At 43.5% G+C, this 25,220-nt stretch overlaps 1 protein-coding gene across 4 annotated transcripts in view; it reads right to left on the bottom strand.

Annotated features, from left to right (window-relative positions):
* Positions 1-1,397: 1,397 nt before the first annotated feature.
* ABCC5 (ATP binding cassette subfamily C member 5) overlaps positions 1,398-25,220 on the bottom strand; it is a 91,303-nt gene continuing 67,480 nt past the window's right edge. For all 4 annotated transcript variants that reach the window (XM_041731495.1, XM_041731496.1, XM_041731498.1 and 1 more), the window contains 6 exons: positions 23,178-23,367; positions 17,771-17,930; positions 7,472-7,550; positions 6,393-6,506; positions 5,630-5,794; positions 1,398-2,867 (listed from right to left, as the gene is read on the bottom strand). In XM_041731495.1, the coding sequence (XP_041587429.1) occupies positions 2,766-2,867; positions 5,630-5,794; positions 6,393-6,506; positions 7,472-7,550; positions 17,771-17,930; positions 23,178-23,367 (810 nt within the window). In that variant the 3' untranslated portion in view covers positions 1,398-2,765. The remainder of the gene's footprint in view (positions 2,868-5,629; positions 5,795-6,392; positions 6,507-7,471; positions 7,551-17,770; positions 17,931-23,177; positions 23,368-25,220) is intronic.

Genomic DNA, 25,220 nt, shown 5'->3' with positions numbered 1-25,220 from the left:
CCAACCTAAGGAATATGGGCCGTTTTACGAGCAACTGTCCCCTGAAAATTTTTGCTGGGCAAAGTATTTGACCAACTTGCATTTTTGGTCAGCATTTTGACAATAGTATATACAATGGTCCGGAGAAGGCCACTGAAGCAGGGAGACTGGTTATGAGCTGTAGCCACAATATGAAAAAAGAAGGGAGGTGGGCCTGAATTAGGGCAGAAGCAGAGAGAGAAGGGGGTGGTGGTGGGAATGTGTAGGCCCTGTAGTAACGGATTTTATCAGGAAGGGACAGGAGAGCTGAAATCATTCAAGGTTTCTAGACTTAGTCTAGAGGCTAAGGAGGCCAGAGGACTGCTGATTGAGACAAGGAGCCCCATTAGACTTCTGAGAGGCTGTCTGAGGCACCCAGAAGATGCCGCTGGAGGCGCTCCCACTGAGGAGGAGACAGGCCAAGCCCGCAGCTGTGCCTGTAGGAGTGAAAGATCCATGGCGGGGGATGCAGTGGGCAGAAGGCAGGAAGTGCCTCCCTTTAAGGGGCTAAGCAGTGAGAGAGGTGAGGGAGACAGACGGGGAGATAGAAGAAGAGAAGGGCAGTAAAGGAGGGGCTCCTTAGGGGGGAGTCTCTCACATGCAGCAGGGACTCGCTCGCTCGAACAGGACAAGCACACAGGAGCTCTTCCACTGATACCGTTACCTTCTTGGAAGGTAAACCCAGGGAATCAAAAAAAGGGGCTGTTTACCTTAGTGCCGTCCAACGGGACATTGTGCAACGATAGGGACGTCTCATACTTGCACCACCCAGGACATGTGCCACGGTCACAGGTGCCTACTTAGCACTTGGTACATGGCAAGGAGGAACCAAATTTTAACTTCAGGGCCAGCCCCCTGAATTTTTAAGACGGCAGTTTACAGAAATGGCTAGGTTTAAGGTACGATTTCCGCTGATGATCAGCAGAACCAATACAAAGAGTTTAAAAGCCTTCTTGGCTGCACTCGACACGATATATTGAGAAGCTTTAGAATGAGTACCTTTGGAATGGTGTTTAATTCTCAAGGAGTTCAACTGAATGAACTGGCTGAAAGGGCAAATGCATTGTTTGAATCACTGAGAATTCTCAACAAACCGCTCGTTTAAAGTATATTTCAGCACAACTGCTTGCCTCCCCACAACCATTCACACCCGCCCCACCCCCCATTAGCAGCAGGGCAGCTTTATCTGGTGACTAGGCCCAGGAACACAGGCTGAAGGGACTAAAGCCCCTGCCATGATGATTCCAGGCATGCTGGAACCCTGGTAACCAACCTGCTCTGTCACTGGTCTTTCCAGCATGGGACTCCATCATTGGATATTCAGAGCCAAGGCTCTTGGACCCCAAAGCCATTCAAAGACATCTTTTAAACACCAAGAGTGCTACAAAATCCAAAATAATTTTATTCACTTTTTCAGATTTTTGCTTCCACAAGGTGTTCAGCAAACATGCTAAGGCGACAGAATGTCTAGTTGGTCACGACATGCAACGCTGACCATTCAGTTGATGACAGCAGCGACCACGCCCACCTGAGCTACTGGTCCCACAGCACAAAGGGGGTTTGCGGGAACACACGGAACCACACAGCAATCAGCAACCTGAGGTAGGTCTCTTTACAGTACAAAAAACTTCTACACCAGTGTGAGACACTGATTAGCAAGAGCTGCTTAAAGTTGCAGACTTTGGAGGGAGACAGACTGTGTGACAACTGCAGTGAGAGAGAACAGACCCACAAACTCCTGAACCCTGTCACTGAACTGCGGAGGTGTGAGACCAGGCAAATGAAAAAAGTACCACTGATGAAAGCAGCAGCTGGCCCCAGGGTTTGGAGCCAACAGGTGTAGGAGCTGGAGAGCTCTGTGCAGTGGCCAGCGTTAGGAACCTGAGGCAGTGGGACACTCTGTGAAGAAGAGACTTGATTCTGGTTAAGAAACAACAGCAAAAAGAGGAAGGCAGGAAAGAACCTCCCCCCGTCCAAGGAATGTTCTTCCGTGATTCTCATTCCTGACAGAGGGAGTGAAGGGGGTTCTGGGGGTCTGGGGCTTTGCCCCACTGCTCTCCCGACGGAAACAGTGAATGACAACAGGACAGAAAGCAGGAGCCCTGAGAATTCACGGCGCTCTGCGTGGCCTCCAGCAGCCCCCTCCACCTGCCCTGGGTGTGGGTGTGCAGGGACACAGAGGGGGCCCCTGGAGGGCCCGCTATTGCCACACATCTTCCTTTTCAACACCCAGAGAACCCGGCACCGTGAAACCACCAGCCGAAGAAGAACAGTATGCTACCCTTCCTACAATCTAATAGCAAAATCAGATCTCTAGTACAGCAAACTGTACAAAAATGATAGAAAGGAATTTGCACTGTTATCAGGACAGTGCTTATTTTAATATAAAATAAACAGCTTACATTTTCACTGTAAATATAGGCTATGTACAGAATTATATATAGATATAGCTACACATATAAAGCTTCATTATAGGCCTCTGATACATTTATAATAACGGTTCCCTGAACCTTTTAGAGTGCAATTAAGAACAAAAACTAAATTTTGTTTACATGAATATGGAATAAATACAATAATCAAAATATGACTCTCCCTAAAATTGAAACACACAAGCCAATCCTGAACTGCTGTGCGAAAGATAAAATTGGGAAAGGCAAGGTTTCGGCAGGAGGACGCGATGAGGGGCCTGCCCAAGGCAGGGGATGGCAAATGCTCCAAGGAAAAGAGACGTTGGTGGCGGGAAGGAGTTAGCCCTTGACAGCGACCTTGTTCTCCACAGCAGCAAACATGGCATAGAACCGGGAGCTGTCATTGGACAGAAGGACTGATGGGGTGTCGAACTCCACCACCTGCAAAGGAAGGAGACACGTCACTCAGAGTCATTCAGAGGACCACTGCCCCAAAGCCCCCTGGGGGCAGAATCACAGTGACACACAATCCGATGAGTCCTGCCATGCCCCTGTGTGTTCCACTTTTGATTTTTTGTTTTTACTAACCAGGGCATAAGCAAAGGGTTAGAGTCAAAGACATCCAGACCTCCTTCACATCAGTCTCAGGGGGAAAAAAAATTACAGCTCAAGTCAAATGCATAGTAGGCAAATGTCATCTTGTGTAAATTGACCCTAACCTATGGATGGAAAAGGAACAGCTCAAAATACCCACTTCACAGAATAAAAAGGAAGTAAGTCATTTGGTCAATTATCCATTCCTATGATGGACTTCTATGTAGCCACGGAAAATCATATTGCAATAAAAAAAAAAAAAAAAAAAAAACCCTGAATGATTTGCTGGTAGAACCTGCATTCCATGATAGAGGCAGAAAATGTCACATACTCACTTTCCCAGCCTTCTTGCTAGCGGGCCAAGGCATGGGGCACAGCCTTGACCAAGGAGAAGTCTCTGAGATGCTTCTAGGAAAGGCTGTTCTGCCCAATATAGGCATGAGGACAAAGTACACTTCCCCAGGACTGCTTGTGTGAGGATGTGATGTTGGGTGCTAGCACAGACATCCCACACCATGAGGAGAGGGAAGGTGGGCCTTGGGTGGAAGCTGACACAGAACCTGACCTCGCTGAGCTGCTGAAGAGCCAGCCACCCCTCTGGCCTCTGGCCATGGGATGACAGACTCCTACTATTCACCTCTTTCATTCCAGAATTGTGTGTCCGCAGCAGAGCACATCCTACCCACTAGAGTCTGGGTGTATAGGGGCATGAAAAATGCTGGCAGGGGATAAATTAATCTATTATGAATTACTGATGCTTGTCCCTGAGGAGGTAAATGACTTAACTTATTTTTGCCTTTATGCTTTTTTCAGGTTTTCCTAAAATTACAAGGCAATTTCAATTCACGCGAAACAAAAATTAAGGGAAAAGAAGGACAGAGTCCTTCATAAAGAGCCAAACAATCCCCATTCCAAAACATTAGGCCACTCGTAGAAACAATGTGGTCTAGATGTGCATCTTTTTTTTTTTTTAAGATTTAATTTATTTATTCATGAGAGACACCGAGAGATAGAGAGGCAGAGACCATAAGCAGAGGGAGAAGTAGGCTCCATGCAGGGAACCCGACGTGGGACTCCATCCTGGATCTCCAGGATCATGCCCTGAGCCCAAGGCAGACGTTCAACCACTGAGCCACCCAGGGATCCCTAGATGTGCATCTTTAAGAAAGAACTTCCCAACTGTTCTTGGTCCCCTCTACTTTATTATATTCTATTTAATACCTATGTACAGAGCAGTAGCTCTGTGTATCTAATGCATAATAGAATCACAGTAAACATTTAGGATAATGCAAACAAAGATAGTAACAAAACACACTAACATTAATATAATTTCAAAATGAGGAGAAAAATAATGAATTCCTATGTTCTCTCAAACTCCACTCTGAAGCCCAGCTTACACCTGTTATATTAATTGCTTTTCTCAGTACTTCTCCACAGAAGGACAGAGTGGTCCTGCAGTGTAAAACACTGGCTTTGGAGTCGCTGGCCTAGCTCAGCTCCAACTCTTCCTTCCTGTGGGCTGGAGATAGGTTCAGTTCCCTGAGCCCATCTCCTCTTTTGGAAGGCAGGGTTAAAACATCTGTCTCTTTCTCAGTGGTTGTGATGATTAATTACATGTTGAGAGACAGTATGTAAGGCCCCTAGCGTGGTGCCTGACACGCAATAAGCATTCGATGGAAGTGGCTATTTTGGTGGCCATTATTATTAATCAGAGTTACACTTGTAACTGGCTTGTTATTTCTGCTAAACCGTGAATCTACTGCCATCCCAGGTGCACACAAAGGAGGTATCTGTTCAACATAAATTTACTTAACATCGTGAGTGACATACTAAACATCTACCATGTGCAAAGAATGTGGTATGGAGCCCTGCCCTAAGAGAGTTTACAGTCTAATAGGGGAGATGGGGCATTAGCCAGCTACCATCAGAGGAGGCAGAGGAGCTACACAAGAGGGGCACATCAAGTTTAAGGTGGCAGAGGCAAATCAGGGTATTTAAGCTGTGTCTTTCAGAGAGACAAGCAGGCTGTAAGCAGACAGATGTGGGGATGTAGAAGAGGGAACGAGAGGAAAAGGCATTGGGGGGTAGATGGAACCGAGTGAGAAAAGACCTAGGGGAACCAGCTTAGGGAATGCAAGATTGTCTACAGCCATTGGCACCTGCAAGGAGAGAGTGGGAAAGGAAGGCAGCGGGGCTGGGCCAGATTGTGGGAAAGCTTGGAACACGAGTGTAAGAAGTTTGGCACCACCAAATGATTGCAAAAAGCAAACACGAGGGGGCCGGATTCAATACACCTTGGGCAATTCTTGTGTACATGAGTTAATTAGTCAAGTGCTTGAGCTCTCTGACCTAAGTCAAAATGTCACTTTTACAAGCAACAAAAAAGCAGGTATTAAAGCAAAATGAGAACCCAGTAAGAGTGCCCTTACTCGATCTCTGGCTTTGGAGGGCTCTGTCCCTCCCAGTGGCAGCCAGATTAGAGTTGCTAAGGCTGCTTATCTGAAAGCTAAGAATAGCACTAAGATGGCAATCAGCCCAATCCTGCCAGTGGCCAGTTTTCCTCCCAGATGAGGCCACATGCCAGCCTCAATCCCCCAGGGGCTCAGTACCTGTCCCTGGGCCAGCACCATAATCCTATCAGAGCCTAGGACTGTATGTAGGCGATGGGCAATTGTCAGCATGGTGCAGTCAGCAAATGCTTCTCGGATGGTCTCTTGGATTAATAAATCTGTCTCTGTGTCCATGGCAGCAGTGGCTTCATCTAGAATCAAAATCTGCCAGAAAAGAGGAGAGAAAGAAAGATCCAACCAATTCCTTAGGCATTCTACTTAATCTAGGTTTTGCTGAAATATATTTCATTGCTTGAATTTTATACCATAATCTGTCTTTCCTAAGTAGGTACACACATGTGTAAAAGGATCATTTTGCTTAGAACAGGTACAACTCCAAACCCATGCATTTGCCTTCATTTCCACAAATAAAAGGCTATGCATGTGATACTGATCTAACAAAGTGCTTGCCCCTGCTTGTTCTGTGACTCTAAACATGAATAATCTTTCTGGATCTTCCTTTTCTGGTTTACAAAACAAAGTGACTGTATTTGATAGCCTGGAGGTCTCAGTCTATAGTTTCCAAGAGTACTACAACTACTCACTGGCCAGAAACAAAATTCACCCTTTGGAAATTAAAGGCTCAGGGAAGTCTGAAGGCTCAAAAACACCTGTATACTCAGATTGGGTCAAGGTGAGTTTAAAAACATCTTTGGGCATGCTCCTAAAAAGCTCCACTGGGCTTGGAGCCAGAAGTCCCTTTGGACCTCATGCCGCAGGGAAAGGCCATCCTTCTTCCCTGCCACTCCACAAACCACCTTACCTTACAGTGACGGAGCAAGGCTCTTGCTATGCACAGGAGCTGCCGTTCCCCCACTGAGAAGTTATCTCCATTCTCCATCACTTCAGATTCAAGTTTCAGAGGTAGCTGAGCAATCTAGGGAGAAAGGCAGTAAAGACTAGAAGAGTCAAAAAGTAAATTTTTGGGGAAAAAAACAACTAAATTTTGTCAAAAATTCAGGGGCAAAAATAAACTATTTTGAAACAGCTGAAACAATTAGCCAAGAATCTGGCTCATCTAGTAAGAAGGTAAAGGTGTGATGATCACGTGTACTAGGACTCTCATTTTTTATGACATTCCATATTTCAAATATACTATTCTGTTAGCCTCATACCATTAAAAGGTCTTAGAAATTCCAGTATTTTCATGTCCCCAAATCCTGTCAGATTGTGGCCCTAATTTTTGGTTCTGAAAATATGGTCATGGAATAGGAGATGGAGATAGCGAGATTGCTTTTCCTGTATTCCAAGGTTATAGGTTTATGGCTGTCAAACTTGCCTTTATAATAAGCTATGAGCCTACCTGTCAAATGAAATTGTTTGAAGAAGCCCAATATATAAGTGATTAAGGCAGAACTGACCTAGTTGAATCAGGACAGGGGATCCTGAGCTTGACTCAATTCAGGGGCATGAAAGATCCTATTCCAGGTCAGGGATATCATGTAGACTGTGGCCTCAGGAAGGTGCGTGCTGAGTTACTCTAAGAGGTTAATGACTCCCTTTGCATGCTGCATGCTTTCTGTAGGCTGCATATACAGAGGTTTCAAAAAAGCATGTTATACTTAAAAGAATTATGGAATCTGAGTGTTGGTCATTAATATCTTTGTTAATCAATGGATAGCAAAAGGGCAATATGACCATGGTCAAGAGATATCAACTTTTATGCCCCTTCTGAAATGCCTGGGAAGCCTTATCTAAAGTGATCCTACACAGCTATCCTGGAAACAAATGGACAGGCCAGGTTAGACAGAGGCAGCCAGAGAAGCCTGAGGAGTGACCACAACATCACTACATTTCCACTCTTGAAATTCCAGCAAAGCCCTTCCTCATTGCTTCACTTACACATTCTTTCATGTGTGTCCTTTCTAGGGCATCCCAAATCTGGTCTTCAGTGTACTGGTTGAAGGGATCCAAATTTGACCTAGAGAGAAGCACAGTAGAAGTTTCTCAGTGATCCAATACGTAAGTGACCATACCACAAAGGCTGTCTGTAGTATAAGTTGAAACACACCTGGGAAAAGGAGGGATCAAAGTCCTCAAAGTCACAGAGGACTCACTCCCCAGCCAGCCTTAGGTAGACGTGCGGCTGTTTGCCTGTTACAGGAATGTATCTGAGAACAGGTTAGGACTCTCTGTCTTCTTTATAAAACTTCTTTTTAAAAGATTTTATTTATTTATTCATGAGAGACAGAGAGAGAGGTAGAGAAACAGGCAGAGGGAGAAGCAGGCTCCCCACAGGGAGCCGTGGGACTTGATCCCAGGATTCTAGGACCACACTCTGAGCCGAAGGCAGACACTCAACCGCTGAGCCACCCAGGCGTCCTCTTCTTTATATTACTTTTATTATGTAAATAATACAGGTTACAGGAAAATTAAGAAATACAGATACATGAAACATAAAACCGAAACCAATGATGTTTTAATCACCTCTAATCAGACCGTCGGAAGCAAACACAGCATTTTGGTATATACATGTTGAAATACATCTTTGTGTATTTTGGAAAAACAACTTCTTTCTTCTTGATGCACCAGGGTGAGAGCCTGTCACTGTGAACAGACTTGAGGGTGACTGGCTGACCAGGAGGAGGAGCTCCAGCCAAGCAGAAAGGAGAGCGTCAAGAGCAGCTCAAGAGGAAGGAATTTACTGGTACAGAAAATCAGTCTGGGAACTATTCTTGCTTACTGGACCAATAGGGGCTATATCAAGAACATCAAGGATGATACCAGAAGAATAGAACTAGACATTTCTGGAAAAGGCTCTTTGTCATGGAGGATGAAAGTGGAGAGGTGGTAGTGGAATAGATAATTGGTGGAAATTGGGAGATTACATTAATTTTGGGGTGTCTTGTTTTCATCTAAACATGACATTTACAAGTTTTAGGTGTAATTTGCTTAGTTTAGAAAATTATACTTCCCATATGGGAAACAAAGTCTTTGGGAAAACTTCAGCTCCATGTCTCATTTGTCTCCATGTCTGGGGTTACTAATCCCAGGCAAGGCAAATGCAAGCAGGACATTACCCCAGAACTCCACCTGACAGGAGGAAACATAGGCTACCACCTACCTTGCCCATCCCTTTGGGCCCCCTCTGGATTCTCCAGAGAGACTGTAACTGGCTCTGTTCTCTTGTGCCTCTTGCCCTTTGCACATGAAACATGCACCTCACCCCTATCCTTTTGCTTAAGAGACGCTGGTGAAAGCAAGGGCTCTGGGGACAGACTTACTGATTTCTACACAGGTTCTATTACAAGTGTGTGACTCTGACCAAGTTAGCCTAACTTCTCTATGCTTCAGTGCCCTCAAAAGGTTGTGACAGCTGCATTTCACATGTAGAAAGTATTCAGAGCTGCGCTCACTGCATGGTTGTGTGTGCAGGAGCTACTATTAAGATGATATTATTGTCATTGCTGTGACTCCTTGCCTATGATTCTTTCTTGTCCTTCAGGCCACAACTTAGATGCAGAAAGCATCTCCTGGCCCTTAAAGCCTGATTTAGGTGTCCTCATGCTCACTCTCATTATGGCACTTGTCACTCTGTTGATTTGTCTCTGCCCCCATTGGATCAGGATCCTTGTCTGGATCTTATTTACTGTTGAATCCCATGTACACGGTCTAATGTTTGTTGTAAGAATAAAAGAACATATGGCCTTACTTGACTTCCTGATAGGAGGCATCAGTATGTGACAATTTAAGCATTTTCTGTAATGACAGAGGAAAGGAACAGTGTGGTGGAGCATGTGCACATGTAGATCCAGGCAGATTGGGCTCAAATCCCCACTCTGCTTCTTATTATCTCTACAACCTAGGGCAAACCACTCCTCAGTCTCTTCTATACAATGGAGATATAGTGACATGACTCAGTAGTTTCCTGTAAACATTTCAGACAGGATGTACAGTACCTGGAACACAGCAAACATTTACTCAGTGGCAGCTATTAAATTCACAAGGTACATGTGGACATGTTAGCTGCCTGGTTCCAATGCTTGATGGTTTTCTGATTCATATATTCAATGTACTTTCCAAAGTACATTGAACTTTGGAAGAGTTCAACTCTTTCCTTAGAAAGAGTTCTGATAAAGTCCTATCTGTGAAAAGTCTGGATGGGGAAGACCAATTTTCTATAGGCATACCATCTAATATCTAACATCTTTGCAGGCATAATTCTTAAGAAGGTGGTCCAGTTTACTGATAATCTAAACTGTGAAATGACAGACCATGGGCTAAGTCTAAGGAGAAGTACACCTGTTTCTATTCACACTGGAAGCCCCAACCCTCCCTAACACTCTAGAGTCTGTCTGCACAAACATCCGGGTTGACAAGATTAACATTTATTGTTCTGTTTTGTTTGTTTGTTTTTTTAAAGATTTTACTTACTTGTTTGAGAGAGAGAGAAAGCACGAGCAGGGGGAGGGGAGGGTCAGAGGGAGAGGGAGAAGCAGACCCCTCGCTAGGCAGGGAGCCCAGTGCAGAGCTCCATCCCAGGACCTTGGGATCATAACCTGAGCCGAAATCAAGAGTCGTTTGCTTAACTGAGCCATGTAGGTGCCCCTATTGTTTTGGGCATTTTCTGTTGCCTCTTAGGAGAATCTTCTACACTTACACACTATCAGTTTAGGGACAGACTGAAACCCATGCTCGCTGTCCCGCGTCTGAAGGATAAAAGATTAATTATACTTTTGCCTGGTTCAACAACGACTGCTGAGAATTCTCGTGGGGCAAAGTTAGCAAGACAACTTTCTGAGTGACATTTATCTATGTGATGATGCAAGTTTTCACAATATTCTCTCTCCTATTTGTGTGGCCTCATATTGGACCTCTTCATGTTCTATAGCAGAATTCCTGACCTTTGGGGTCATAACAGAGGTCCCATTTTTGAATCATAAACTTCAGAGTTCTTTAAAAAAACTCACTTTATTAACTTATTATTATTATTGTTCTACCTTTTAAAAAAAAAAAAAGTTCCTTAGAGCTCTTTGTAAGAGCCTTTTGTAAGTTCTTACTAAACCTAGAAGGAAGGGTACTCCACCAAGGGGAAATTATGACCAGTTACAAATAGGGGTAATGTTCTAGTTTGCTTGGTCTCCTGCTCGTCACCCCCACCATGGTCTACATGCAGCCAAGCCACAGACCCAAGCTGAAAAATCACCCTTGCCCTTTATAGGGAATCAACTCTGATCTTTGGCTGTAAGAGCTGAAGTCAGGATTAATATGTGCTTTAGTGCTGGGCTGCTCTACATCTGCATTCTGCTCTGACTCTAGTTCTCATTTAGAGCTTCTGGTCCCTCTTCATGGGCCTGAATCTCCTCTTGGCAATCCAGTTCCAGTAATTCAATTCCTGTTGTGCTTCAATGTACCGAGTTCTCATCTTGAAGAGAACTTCTTTGGTCTCTGAATGCTGTTCAGTCTCCACTGTTGAGGTCTAGTTGCCTGTGGAAAATCCATATTACTAAAGGCTGGAATTTCCAGCCCCAGTAACTTGATCAATTGTCACCTATGGTTTGACATTTCACTTTCTCAATTTCTAGTTGAGCCCATCACCTACTGCTTAAATCTGCCCCTTCTTTACCTGTTCCTGGCAGGATTGTTTAAGTTTAGGTTCTGGATTTTACCACTCGTTCAGGTTCCTTCTACTTCTTCTAAGATGAGTCCTTTGCACAGAGGAAGACTTCAATAAATATATGCTCAAGACCGAAGGAGTCTATAATGCTAGTTTCCAGGCTAGGAACATGTAGATAATTCTCCTAGACTTTTAGTCTAGGAAGTGTTCTTTAAAACTGCACAGCAATGCCTATTATTATGGGTTGAAGTATGTCTTCCCCCAAAAGAGAAGTTGAAATCTTAACCCCCAGTATCTTTTTTTTTTTTTTTAATTTATGATAGTCACAGAGAGAGAAAGAGAGAGAGGCAGAGACACAGGCAGAGGGAGAAGCAGGCTCCATGCACCAGGAGCCTGACGTGGGACTTGATCCCGGGTCTCCAGGATCGCGCCCTGGGCCAAAGGCAGGTGCCAAACCGCTGTGCCACCCAGGGATCCCCAACCCCCAGTATCGAAGAATGTAATCCTATTTGGAAATAGGGTCAGTGCAGGTATTAATTCATTAAAATGAGGTCATTCGGTAGAGTGGAGTAGAGTGGGCCCTAAATCCAATATGACTGGGGGCACCTAGGTGGCTCAGTGGTTGAGCTATCTTTGGCTCAGGTCATGATCCCAGGGTCCTGGAATTAAGTCCCGCATCAGGCTCCTTCCATGGAGCCTGCTTCTCCCTCTGCTTATGTCTGTCTCTCTCTCTGTGTGTCTCTCATGAATAAATAAATAAAACCTTAAAAAAAATCCAATACAACTGGTGTCCTTATAAGAGAGGGTCACATGAAGGCAGAGACACAAAGGGAAAAGGCCATGTGATGATGGTGGCCGAGATTGGAATAATGCACCTATAAACCAAGGAGCACCAAACACTGGTGGCAAACCACTAGAGGGTAGAAGAGGCAGGGAAGGATCCTCTCCTAAAGGTTTCAGAGGGAGCACAATCTTGCTGGCATCTTGATTGCAGACGTCTAGCCTCCAGAACTGTGAGAGAATAAGTTCCTGTTGTTTTAAGCCATCCAGTTTGTGGCACTTTGTTGTGACCTCCCTACAGAACAAATACACCTAGGAAGCCCATCATGTACCTCTTACCAGACACAGTACACACGCAGTAGCCTGCTCACTGAGGAGCCTGCCCCTTCAGATTCTCTGTGGGTGACGACTCAGCAGAAACCATGGATAGGATTGATGCTCAATCCTCCTAAGCCCATCATACCAGCGGAAGGAGCCACCATAAACCAAGCAATGGGTCCCAGATATATAAGGAATATTTACACACACCAGGAGGTGCCATACACACATTAAGCCACACCAGACTGATCTCAACAGGGAGCTCAATCAGGAATAGAAGAAAATACACCCTCTTTACGGAAGCCAGATGGCCCGGAGTCTGATCCACAAACAGAAGTGAAAGCAAAGTTATGCATCCATAACATCAAGAGTCTTGGCTGGGTGGATGGATAGAGAAAAAAGGCATCTGAACAGGAAGGCACCTATTTTTAGTAGTCAGAAGTCCTAGGGTCCTAATGTTGCCAGAACTGCATTTTCATCTTTGGTTCTTCATATTTTATTTTTAGCAGTATTCTACGCTTGCCTTTTGGCCACTGCAAAATGAGGCCATGAATCTCTCTGAAAGTATGAGAGGAAGCAGGAATGCCTCTCTGACACGTGGGGAGACACTGCTGCACCACACTGGCCTGTCATCATGATAGGTGCCTCCTGGACAGCCTAGGGCCTCAGAGCAGGAGACCTGGGACCCACAGTCCTTCTGCTATCCGGGAGCAAAAGGGGAGCTCTAAATAGTTATTCAGGAGATTTTGAAGATGCCGGAGGGAAAAAAAGGTAACTAAAAGTCAGGCCCTGGGGAAGCAGGCTTACCTCTGGCTTTGGAAACACAACCCCTCCCATCACAGGGTTGTGATGGAGAGTGGGGGTCATGAGAACTCCAGGAGGGGATACAGCATGTGGTGTGTGAGGGCCCAGACAGCCCAGGTTCAAATGCCTATCTTTGGGCAAATTATCTAACCTCTCTGGATTTCCATTTCTTCATCTATAAAATCAGAATAATAGTACCTACTTCATGGAGTTTTGAGTATCTGAAGAATTAATACATTAAAATGCTTAGGACAACATCTGCCACATACTAAGTTCTCAATAAGCTTATCTACGTTCATTACTGTTGTTCTTTAGAGCAGCAGTGTCTGGCACAGAATGACCTTTTCCCTTTTTTTAAGATTTTATTTTATTTACTTATTTATTTATTTGTTTGTTTGTTTGTTTATTTGACAGAGAATGAGAGAGAAAGCTCACAAGCAGGCAGAGTGGTAGGCAGAGGAAGAAGCAGGCTCCCCGCTGAGCAGAGAGCCCAATGTGGGGCCTGAGCACCTCTTCCCTTTTTTTTAAAGAGCCAATTTAGGTTCACAGCAAAACTGAGAGGAAGGTAAATATTTCTTATATATCTTGCTCAGAATGACTTCAGCAAATGTTAGAGAACACTCTGTGTTCTTGATACAGTTATTCTAGACTTTGTATTATTTTCTCATATTAAGACTAAGAAGCTTTTGGGAAATCCCAAGTTCCAAAGAAACTAATACTATCAAAAACAAAAAGAAAAAAAAAAAGAGGGAGAGAGAAAGAAAGAAGGAAATAAAGAAAGCAAAAAAAAAGTTAAAGGGGCCCCCTTCAACAACAGAATAATTCAGAGAAAACCGTAAGACCTTGAGGTTCTTTCTTTTCTTTTTTTTTTTTTTTTTTTTTTTAGGATTTATTTATTTATTCATGAAAAACAGAGAGAGAGGCAGAGACATAGGCAGAGGGAGAAGCGGGCTCCTCAGAGGGAGCCTGATGCAGGACTCGATCCCGGACCTCAGGCCCTGAGCCAAAAGCAGACACTCAACCGCGGAACCACCCAGGTGTCCCAGACCTTGAGATTCTTTTTTTTTTTTTAAGATATTTATTTATTTATTCATGAGAGACAGAGAGAGAGAGAGAGAGGCAGAGACACAGGCAGAGGGAGAAGCAGGCTCCATGCAGGGAACCTGATGTGGGACTTGATCCCAGGACTTCAGGATCATACCCTGGGCTGAAGGTGGCGCTAAACCACTGAGCCATCTGGGCTGCCCAGACCTTGAGATTCTAAGAAAGAAGCTGCTTCAAATTTAGAACATCTTCCATTCCCCCTAGAGTGCTAACTGCTTCCGTCTGAAGGCGTGTGGGCCCAGAATGAACCAAAGAAGAATGGGTCAGTTGGGCTCAATTTTGCTACGATTTTGAGTTAGGAACTAGAAATATTCCTCAAAAAGTAAAAATTTCATGGGTAGATCAAAAGGGAGAGAGGGCATCTGAATAGGAAGAAAGAATACTGCTTCTTGCTAATGAATGGCCACCAACAGAGATGCTCCAGGTGATGAGAAGATGCCCAGCCCCTGGAAGCAGAGTGAGGCTCACAGACAGTGATAGCTGAGGACAGATTCACTGTCAACCACGCGGAGCTGTCAACTATCTCAAAGGGTGGAATGCACTGCAGGAGGGGCTGGTTAGGGCAGAGGGGAAGGCTCTCAGGAAGCACAAGATCCTCTGGGGAAAGGAAAGGAAGGTACCGTCAGGGCCATGAAGGAGGGAAGGTCGGCAAAAATGTTTAAGGTCAAGATGAGAAGAAACCTCTTGTCTTGGAGCCAGCTATCACAGCAAGAGGCACAGTAAAGGGACTAGTCACAGAAACATAGGCCTTATAGCTGGATAAGGGAGGGCTAGATGCAGCTATTGTAATGGACAGAGAGTCCGGCTAATCTAGGGAGCAGTATGGCCCCAAATGATCTGGTCTGTAATTTAGATTATATTTGTATGAGAACAATTAGACATTTTTATTTCATCACCTTAAGTTTCATTTGATTTCGGTTTCATCTTGCTTTCACTCTGAGAGTTCCTTATGTTTTTTTAAGATTTGTCTTATTTGTTTTTTTAAAAAGATTTTATTTATTTATTTGAGAGAGAGAGAGAGAGCAAGAGAAAGCATGAATAGGGGGAAGAGGGAGAAACAGGCTCCGCGCTGAGTAGGGAGCCCAATGCAGAGTTCAATCCCTGGGATCAGGACCTGAGCTGAGGGCAGATGCTTAACCAACTAAGCCACCCAGGCAGCCCTATTTATTTATTTGAGAGAGAGAGAGCAAGAGAGTGAGCATGAGTGTGGGAGGCAGAGGGAAAGGGAAAGAGAATTCCAAGCAGACTCCGTGCTGAGCACAGAGACCCAATTTGAAGCTCAATCCCATGACCCCGAGGTCATGACTTGAGCAGAAACCAAAAATCAGATGTTCAATTGACTGTGACACCCAGGCGCCCAGAGAGTTCTTTATGTTTTAACTGCATGTTGGTATCTCAAGATGAGTCCACCCTCAATGCTGGTTAATGGCAGTAAACATAGTTTCCCAGTTCAGGGTCTCCAGGAGACCTCTGAGAACAGCCGGTCTACTCTGTCCTTGCCTTGGGAAACTCGTCATAGGCTTTCTAATTTTCTAAGAAAAGCAAAAGAACACCAAAAGCTGAATGTTCTTTGGGATTTGTATGAGGCCTGAGAGAATAAAAGGAGGAAGATGATAGGTCTGGGATTTAATTTGTCCTCAGTCTCTACTATCGATTTAAAAAGCCAAAATTACAGCTAGCAGAACATGAAACTTACGTGATTTCCTAAATTTGTGCAGCTGACTGCCCAAATAGTATTCTGAGCTCAATAACTAAAAACTCAGGGCAGTAGCACACCAATTATAAGCTTGTCCATCAAGTAACATCATGTCTCTAGAGCCAATAACAAATGGCCCCAACTCCCATGAAAGCTGCACTTCCATGATGTTCTATGAACACCAGCTGCACATTCCAGCAGGTCAGTTCTTAACCATTAATGCTAGTATATGTGCTGCCAAAACAAGCGCTTATCCATTAAGCCTCTGATTCACAGCCCCAAATGAAATGCTATAAAATTTAAAAATGAAAAGTGAGGCTTCTGGGTGGCAATGCATTTAAGAGTCAAGTTTAACAAACTGTGTTTTTAATTCTTTTCCAAATGATGACTAAAAAATGGTTCTTTTGTCCTGAGCCAAAAACTGTAAGGCCAATTATATTCTCCAAGGCATTCTTCTGGCATCTAAAAATAGAGATTTATGGGAGGGAAGAGCAGATTTGGCGACACCTCTCGATTTCTTAATTTTAGAACCGAGTCTTCAATAAATTCTCATTTTCTTCTGACATTTGACCTTGTTATTTCAGTTCCCAAAGGGAATGACTGAGCATCATCAACAGATCCAATCTATGCCACCCAAACTAATCAGTGTTTGGAGAAAATGCCAAAATAAATAAACCCAAGAGTGTCGACCCTACTTGCGGGTAGGTGGGAATTCATTTTATCTACCAGACCTCCTTCAATCAGTGGGTTCAGCTGGCATTTCCAAAGAAAGGGAGGGGACCTAATTTTAAAGACAAGTCTGTGCTTATCTGAAATTAAGTTGGTACCAATTTTTTGAAGACTGCTAAAAATTAAAGAAATTCAATTTAAAAAAAAAAAGAATCCAATTTAGGTCAGCTATATAGTTAAAGCTATTTTTAGTTCAAAGGAGAAGCAACTTGAATAGACATGGACATGAATCATAGAACTTCATTGTTTCAAGAAGGCAAAAGCTGAAGTCTAAGGGTGAGGAAGGATAAGGTATAGAGAAAGTCAATGGGATTATATTTCCTTCTTCATGACTACTTTAACAGATCAAGAGGAGGAATTTTATCTTAGGTATCCTGGCAGATTTCAGAAAGAGGCATCATTCCAGAGTCAGAACCAAAGGTGGGGGAAGATAACTGGAAAATAAAAACACATGAGTAATAACAATGCCTGAAAACCACCGTGAGGACTGCAATTTAGAGCGCACATGGCACAGATGATAATATGGAGGAGGAAGATGAAGGATGATGGGATGAGGCTGCCAGTTGCTACTGCTCACTGAAGCTCACCATTTGCCAGAGTCAGTGTGTGCATAATCTGTATGAACCTATTCAATCTCCACAACCAGAGTTCTTTTTTTTTTTTTTTAAAGATTTTGTTTATTTATTCATGTGAAAGAGAGAGAGAGGCAGAGGGAGAAGCAAGCTCCATGCAGGGAGCCTGATGTGGGTCTCGATCCCGGGTCTTCAGGATGATGCCCTAGACTGAAGGCGGCGCTAAACCGCTGAGCCTCCTGGGCCACCCCACAACCACAGTTCTTAATAATATCCCCACTTTATGGATGAGAGAATGAGCTTAGGCGGGGTCAGGTAACTTGTCTGAAGCCACAGAGCAGAGATCTGAACCCAGCTCTCTCTGACTTCTTCACCACCATGCTCTGGGGCCCTCAGCCCCCGTTTCATTAATGAGGTGGCTAGTATGGTGGAGCTGCCCCTTACTTCTGCAGGAGGAAACACACAGTGGTGGGAAAAGCACGAGATCAAAGGCCACTAGATGGTAGTCCCACACAGGGGCTCTGAAGTGCCCATCTGGCCTGAACTGCAGCACAAAGCACATGAGCACTCAAGATCCTTACCTGACAGTGCCACTGAACAGCACTGGTTCTTGAGGAATAATGGACAGTTTGCTTCGGAGGTCAGCAAGCCCAATATCACTGATTCTCACTCCATCAATCTTGATGCAGCCTCCAGATAACTCCACCAGACGGAAGAGGGCCATCCCCAGAGAGGACTTGCCTGAGGAGTGAAAGATATGCAGAAAAGTAGTTCAATTAGCAAATTTTGTGACAACAAAAACTGGTTTATTCTCCTGGGACAAAATCATCTGTTTTTCAAGTTCTATGCAATTATTTCATCTGATTAACTAAGATAATTGACTAAGATAACTAAAATGATAGCCAGAAACAGGAAAAAAAGGCACTCTACTGAGCTACTGAGTATATACATTCAAATCTCACAGCTTCAGCCTGAGAGGGAGTCTGACGTACTACCATACTTTCATGAGAGTAAATAGGAAAAATGCCTGCTTTTCACCTTAGGAGTGGGTACACAGGCTTTAACACATCTCAGGCAAAGTAAGAACAGAGTTCTTAGAGCAAGGAGCTAGGGGCAAACCAGAGGACAAGATGTTTTCTCTCTCTTTTATCCTCTTATGGTAGCTGAGAGAGAAATAAGACAAGACCTTCCACAGTTTTGGGGAAAACACACAGGGAAGGAGTAAATAAGTGCCTATAAATGACTCCACCATGATAAGGAACTGTGATAGAAAAGCAGGTCTGAGGGAGAAACTGATGAGGGCAGTGTTACAGTGATGAGTAGGACAGCTTCTCTTAATTGAATATTTTATTTTATTTTATTTATTTTATTATTTTAAGATTTTATTTATTTATTCATGAGAGACACAGGGAGAGAGAGAGGCAGAGACACAGGCAGAGGGAGAAGCAGGCTCCATGCAGGGAGCCCGATGTGGGACCCGATCCCGGGACTCCAGGATCACACCCTAGGTGGAAGGCAGGCGCTAAACCACTGAGCCACCCAGGGATCCCCTGAATCTTCATCTTAAAAGTTATATAAGAAGGGGGGCGCCTGGGTGGCTCAGTCAGTTAAGCATCTGCCTTTGGCTCAGATCAAGGTCTTGGGGTCCTGGGATAGAGCTCCACATTGGGCTCCCTGCTCAGCGGGGGGGCCTGCTTTTCTTTCTGTTCCTCCCCCTGCTTGTGCTCATGCCCTCTCTATCTCAAATAAATGAAATCTTAAGAAAAAAAAAAGTTATGTAAGTAATCCAAGAAGATAACATCAATCTCCCATAATCTCACTACTGTTACTTTTGATACATTTTGTTTCAGTCCTTTTCTCTAGTGTAATTGAGATTACACTAGAGATACAGTATTATAATTGCCTTTTTCTACTTGACATTATATAACAAGCACTCAACCATATTATGAAAAATTTTACAAATTAAAGTTTTAGTGGCTACAATATATTCCATAGTAGGGATGTGCTCCTACTTATTTGACCAGTCCTCTAACGTTGGACACATAGTTTATTATAATAATGTTACTGCATATGGATTAGTACTCAAATTGTGCTCTTGCTTCAGATGATTTCCTTGGGATAGATTCTCAGCTCTGAGATTACTATGGCCAAGGATATAAACATTTAAAAAGCTATCTCTATAGTGCCTCCACCCCCGCTCCCCCATCTAAAAATTAGACATAGTTGGGTCTGCCTTTCTGCAACTCAGATCCGTGGTTTAGAGTTATAACTATAGGTTTTTAAGGATGCCTGGGTAGTTCAGTGGTTAAGTGTCTGACTCTTGATTTTTGGCTCAGGTCATGATCTCATGGCTGTGAGTTCAAGCCCCACATTAGGCTCCACCCTGGGTATGGAGTGTACTTTTAAAAATAAAGAGAACTACAGGTTTTTAGCTGTTAGACAACTTTACCTTAGCTAGATGCCTGGTTCTCAACCTTCCTGCTCTTCTCCTGCCTCCATGTCCTGAAAGTCCTCTTGTGAGAGCCTCATGACTTTGTCTATTCAGTGTCTATTCAAATACCCTGCCTTGCCCTCACTATTTCCTGCCATATCTCCACTGTTGGGATTTGTTCCCTGGGCAGACCCCTGTCAAACAACTAACGGGGACCCTGAGAAATGTACACGTTCCTTTTTTTTTGGTATATAAATTTATTTTTTATTGGTGTTCAATTTGCCAACATATAGAATAACACCCAATGCTCATCCCATCAAGTGCCCCCCTCAGTGCCCGTCACCGAGTCACCCCCACCCCCTGCCCACCTCCCCTTCCACCCGCCCTAGTTCGTTTCCCAGAGTTAGGAGTCTCTCATGTTCTGTCTCCCTTTCTGATATTTCCCACTCATTTTTTCTCCTTTCCCCTTTATTCCCTTTCACTATTTTTTATATTCCCCAAATGAATGAGACCATATAATGTTTGTCCTTCTCCGATTGATTTATTTCACTCAGCATAATACCCTCCAGTTCCATCCATGTTGAAGCAAATGGTGGGTATTTGTCGTTTCTAATGGCTGAGTAATAGTCCATTGTATACATAAACCACATCTTCTTTATCCATTTATCTTTCGATGGACACCGAGGCTCCTTCCACAGTTTGGCTATTGTGGAATGTCCACCTTTCTAAAGCAGCAATCCTTGCAACCATCTATTAGAAATGAGCTGGGAAATCAAATCCATGCAGCAGGAATCTTTTATTTATTTATTTTTGAAGATTTACTTATTTGAGAGAAAGAGGGCATGAGATGGGAGTGGTGGGGGCAGAGGGAGAAAGAGAGAGAGAGAATCCCAAGCAGACTCCTCACTGAGCACAGAGCTTAATGCCAGCTGGATCCCAGGATCCTGAGATGACCTGAGCTGAAATCAAGAATCGGGCACTTAACTGAGCCACCCAGGTGCCCCACAGCAGGACTCTTAAAGAGGAGTTTTCCTCATACAAGTGAATGGCTTTATTCAGAATTGGGGGGTCTGGTTAGTGGCCCCCTACCCTCATTTAAGGGATGCAATGGGACTCCCTCACTGCCAAGGCAGTGCTTTGTTTTAAGATCTAAACTAAGGAAGGAACCGTCCTCAGATAAATAGACCACGCTGTTCCACTTTAACAAAAGATGTCACCTGGACTGGAAGATTTTATAGTTCTCTGGATCTAGATAGGATATGCTAGTAAAAGAGGCCATGAAGTCCTCACAGTCATGTCCATGGTCTAAGAGTCTTTGAAGAAGCTTGTTAGGATTAGTGTTTAGACTTTGTAAGTCAGGCTATTTATAATCTTTTTTTTTAAATTTTTCTTCTGTCACTGTTTATAATTTAATAAAGTCTTTTTAAAAAGATTTTATCAAAAAAATAAAAAATAAAAAAATAAAAATAAAAAGATTTTATCTATTTATTTGAGAGAAAGTGTGCACACATGAGAGAGGGGAGGAGCAGAGGTAGAGGAACAAGCACACTCTGCTCTGGATGCAGACATGGGGCTCGATCTCATAACCTGAGATCATGAACTGAGCTGAAACCAAGAGTCAGTCGCTCAACTGACTGTGAGCCATGCAGGCACCCCTGGTTTAATCAAGTCTTTTTTTTTTAAGACCTTATCTATTTATTCATGAGAGACACACATAGAGAGAGAGGCAGAGACACAGGCAGAGGGAGAACAGGCTCCATGCAGGAAGCCCAATGCAGGACTCGATCCCGGGACTCCAGGATCACACCATGAGCCAAAGGCAGACGCTCAACCACGGAGCCACCCAGGTGTCCCAGGTTTAATAAAGTCTTAATAGTTCAGTCTGTCTTACCCATATTAAAGGGAATCACAGGAGATATCAGTCAGAGCTTTCAGGAGAGCAGCGTACCCCCAGGAGCCAATGTAGCGGAGGGAATTTGAGGGAGAAAGCAAAGGAAGAGCTTTGAGGACAGCCACCCTCTTTGGCTGACCATTATCCTTCCAGCATAAAAAACTTACAGTGTATTGTTTGGACATGAAATAACTCCTTCAAATAGAAAGCAGGAAATGGCTTTTTCTTCTCATCTTAGCAAGTTCCTTAAAGTAAATTGGCTAGAAAAGATACAAGGCTTTCTTTCTTCTTCTTTTTTATAATGGAGAGAAACAAAGCTAGAAGAGTTTTGATGCCAAGGAAGCATGGAGCCCAAAAACTGATGAGGAGTGAACCAGAGGAGACTTCTCATACCAAGTAAACCAGTTAGTAAAAGAAAACAAGACTCAATCTTTGAATTGAGGAAGGTAAGAGGGAAAGAAATGAATTACTCAAGTCTTGACCCTAGAATTCTAAAGGGCATAGAAGTAATATGAGAAGATTTCTTTGAAACTAATGTCAGATTAAGAAAATGATTTCTGTCTTAACACAGGTTCCTTATTTAGAGCTGCATTAGCATCTGATAAATATGAGGCAACACTAGCAATATGTCACAGATGACTTAAATTTTTTGTGAATTTTGACCTCACAGAAATAAGCATATTCACTGCAGTACTACTCATAATAGTGAAAAATTGACAACAACATCAATGCCCTACAATTGGACTGGTTTTGTGTGTGTGTGTTTTTTAAGATTTTATTTATTTATTCATGGGAGACAGAGAGAGATGCAGAGACACAGGCAGAGGGAGAAACAGACTCACTATGGGGAGCCCAATGTGGGACTCAATTCTAGGACCTCGGGATCACACCCTGAGCTGAAGGCAGACACTCATCCACGGAGCCACCCAGGTGTCCTGGGAACTGGTTAAATACAAATTATAGTATTTATTATTATATGGTATTCCATATAAAATGGAATTTTATATCATGCTGTGTAGAATTCATGTCATAGGCCACTAATGGACATAGAAAAATATTTGATAGATTTAAAGGCACACCATGAGACAGTGTTTGTAAAATGACCTCGTTTTTGTAAACATACTTGTAGATAGAAAAAGCCTGACAAGAGGCGCCTGGGTGGCTCAGTTGGTTGGGCAGCTGCTTTCGGCTCAGGTCATGATCTCCTGGTCCTGGATCCAGTCCCACATCAGGCTTCCTGCTCAGGAGGGAGTCTGCTTTTCCCTCTCCCTCTGCCCCTTCCCCTGCTTGTGCTCTGTCTCTCAAATAAATAAATAAAATCTTCACACACACACACACACACACACACAAAGCCTGACAAGATACCCACCATTGTATTAACAGTAATTATCTCTGGGTAGTGGAGATAGGGTGCTTTTCTCCTTTTGTACTTTGCTATATACTCCCAAGTTTTCTGCACTGAGAATGTATACTTTTATGATCAGAAAAAAACACTGTTACAAAAACAGAGTTGAGAATACACTGAGAAAATTGGCTTCAGAGATACCATTAATACAGAGCTGCTTTGAAGCAATGAGAGTAATATTCAATACACAGCAAATCACAGACCCCAAACTTAACTCAGATAGGTTCAAACATTTCCCCAGAGACCTCTGCATACTCTTACCTGATCCGGTCCGCCCCACAATGCCAATCTTCTCCTTGGGTTTGATGGTGAAGGACACTTTCTTTAGAACCAGAGGGAGATTCTCTTGGTACCTCATCTCTGCATTCTCAAAGGTCACCTCTCCCTCCTGGGGCCAGTCAGGAGAGGGAGCCTTGTTCTTAATTCTGGCAGGTGCTTCCAAAGAGAGAGTCTGGGGAGACAGAAGTGACTGGATCAGACTGACCAGATTCTGTGGGAGTTGAAGGCTTCTGAAGAGAAATAAAACCCAGACAACAGCCCACAGAAGCAGCTGCTGCTCTCTTCCCTTCCTATGGGAGATGCTCTCGGCAGTAAGTGCCTCTTACTGCTAAACTAGACAGTATGATAGTGACTAACTTTACACTTAGCAGTTTACAGTGGCCACCAAGCAGCATCTAGGGGAGGGCAGTCGGCTTTCAAATTGTTTTCTATCTTACAGAATTTCTCCACAAAACTGAAGGTCAAGGGTGGCGCATGAAGTCTTCCATGAGCTCCTCAAATACAGCACTTTTTATCGGAATTCTTTCAAAATATTCTACTTGAAACAAGATTCCACCATTTGAAAGCCAATGGCCCAAACCCAGAGGAAGGAAACTACCATTTACTGAGCATTTTATCAGATCCTGGCATTTGGATGTTATCAGTCACCCCAGGAGATATAAGACCTAATTCCAATTTGCTACCAGTTGCTGTGTGATCTGGGTATATCTATCACCTCTTCACTCTAGGTCTTAGTTTCTCATCATGGGGACTGGATTAAAGAATCATGAAAATCTATCCAGCTTTAAAATGCTGTGTTCATGTAACTGGGTAGTTTTTGTTACCAACACCTTGCAATGTTTTGAAATTTTCTGGCGACTAGTCATAGGACTTTACAGCCTTATGGGGAAGTGAAAGCCAATAATGGCTATGGTGCTCTGGGAGGGGTAGGGGGTGTGGGTGTGAGTGCAGGTGGAGCCTGAAGTCTTGAACTCCAAACTGGAAGGGCTCCATGTTGGCAGTGGCATCCAGGCTAGGAACTGGCAGTGAGAGCCATTCCTCAGAAATGTGACTGGTTTGTGCAGGATCCACTCTACTATGGCTGACCATCACCCTGACTTCTCCAGCAAGAGACTCTCACCAACAGCAATATTAAATGCTCCATATACATATCGTCCACAGACATGAGCACTGGGCAAAGAAGCCAATGGATAAATAAAAGGAACAGCTATTAGCAGATATATTAGATAGCCATCTGCCATTCTTTCTGAAAATAATAATAATATGTAAGCTTAAGAAATATCCTACAATTAATGAGGTTCATTGTCAAAACAATTCAGCGAAGCATGTCTGCTGGAAAATACAGTTTACATAATATACCAGTTCTCAGCTGAACATAATATACTAGTTCAAAACCATGTTTTCATTATTCAATTATTTGGAAATTGATGATAAAGTCTCTGGGAAATCCACAAAATAGGTAACTCCTATGAACTGAGTTAAGTTGGAGAATCTTAAGTACTCATGCCTCTGCTTCTCTCTATAGAAAACTGCCTTCAGAGTTCCAGCTAGGACATGCCATGGCAGCAAAATGCTGCAACCCCCAGCAACACTGCAGGGGTCACTAAGGCAAGGTGTGGGAAGAGTCAGTTCATTTTGGTATCAACTAAGTTAACTGGTTTCTAAACTATAAATGCAGTTTAGAATTGGCTATGGAGCTTTTAAAACTTCAGAAGCCTGGGTCTCACCCCAGACTGACTGTATCAGAATCTCCAGAGATGAGTGATGCCCAAGCCTATCTCTGCTAAAGCTCAGCAGGGAATACAGATGGCCAGCCCCAGGTAAGAACAAATGAAGTAGAATAAGATTTAAAACAATACACGGTTTTAAACAATGTTAAGGAAAATGTTACAGTAGTCAGCTTAACTCAGCTAATAAAATTCTAGACATTTTGTAAATTAGCTGATGAACCCACATCCTTTAATCAGACACAGTTCACAAGAACGTTTAGAAACCCTTAGGATAATCTCTTCTCCATTCCACACA

Source organism: Vulpes lagopus, chromosome 17, assembly GCF_018345385.1.
Source record: "Vulpes lagopus strain Blue_001 chromosome 17, ASM1834538v1, whole genome shotgun sequence".
Lineage (NCBI taxonomy): Eukaryota > Metazoa > Chordata > Mammalia > Carnivora > Canidae > Vulpes > Vulpes lagopus.
The sequence above is the reverse complement of the archived record's forward strand: the minus strand, read 5'-3'. Positions and strand labels throughout refer to the sequence as shown.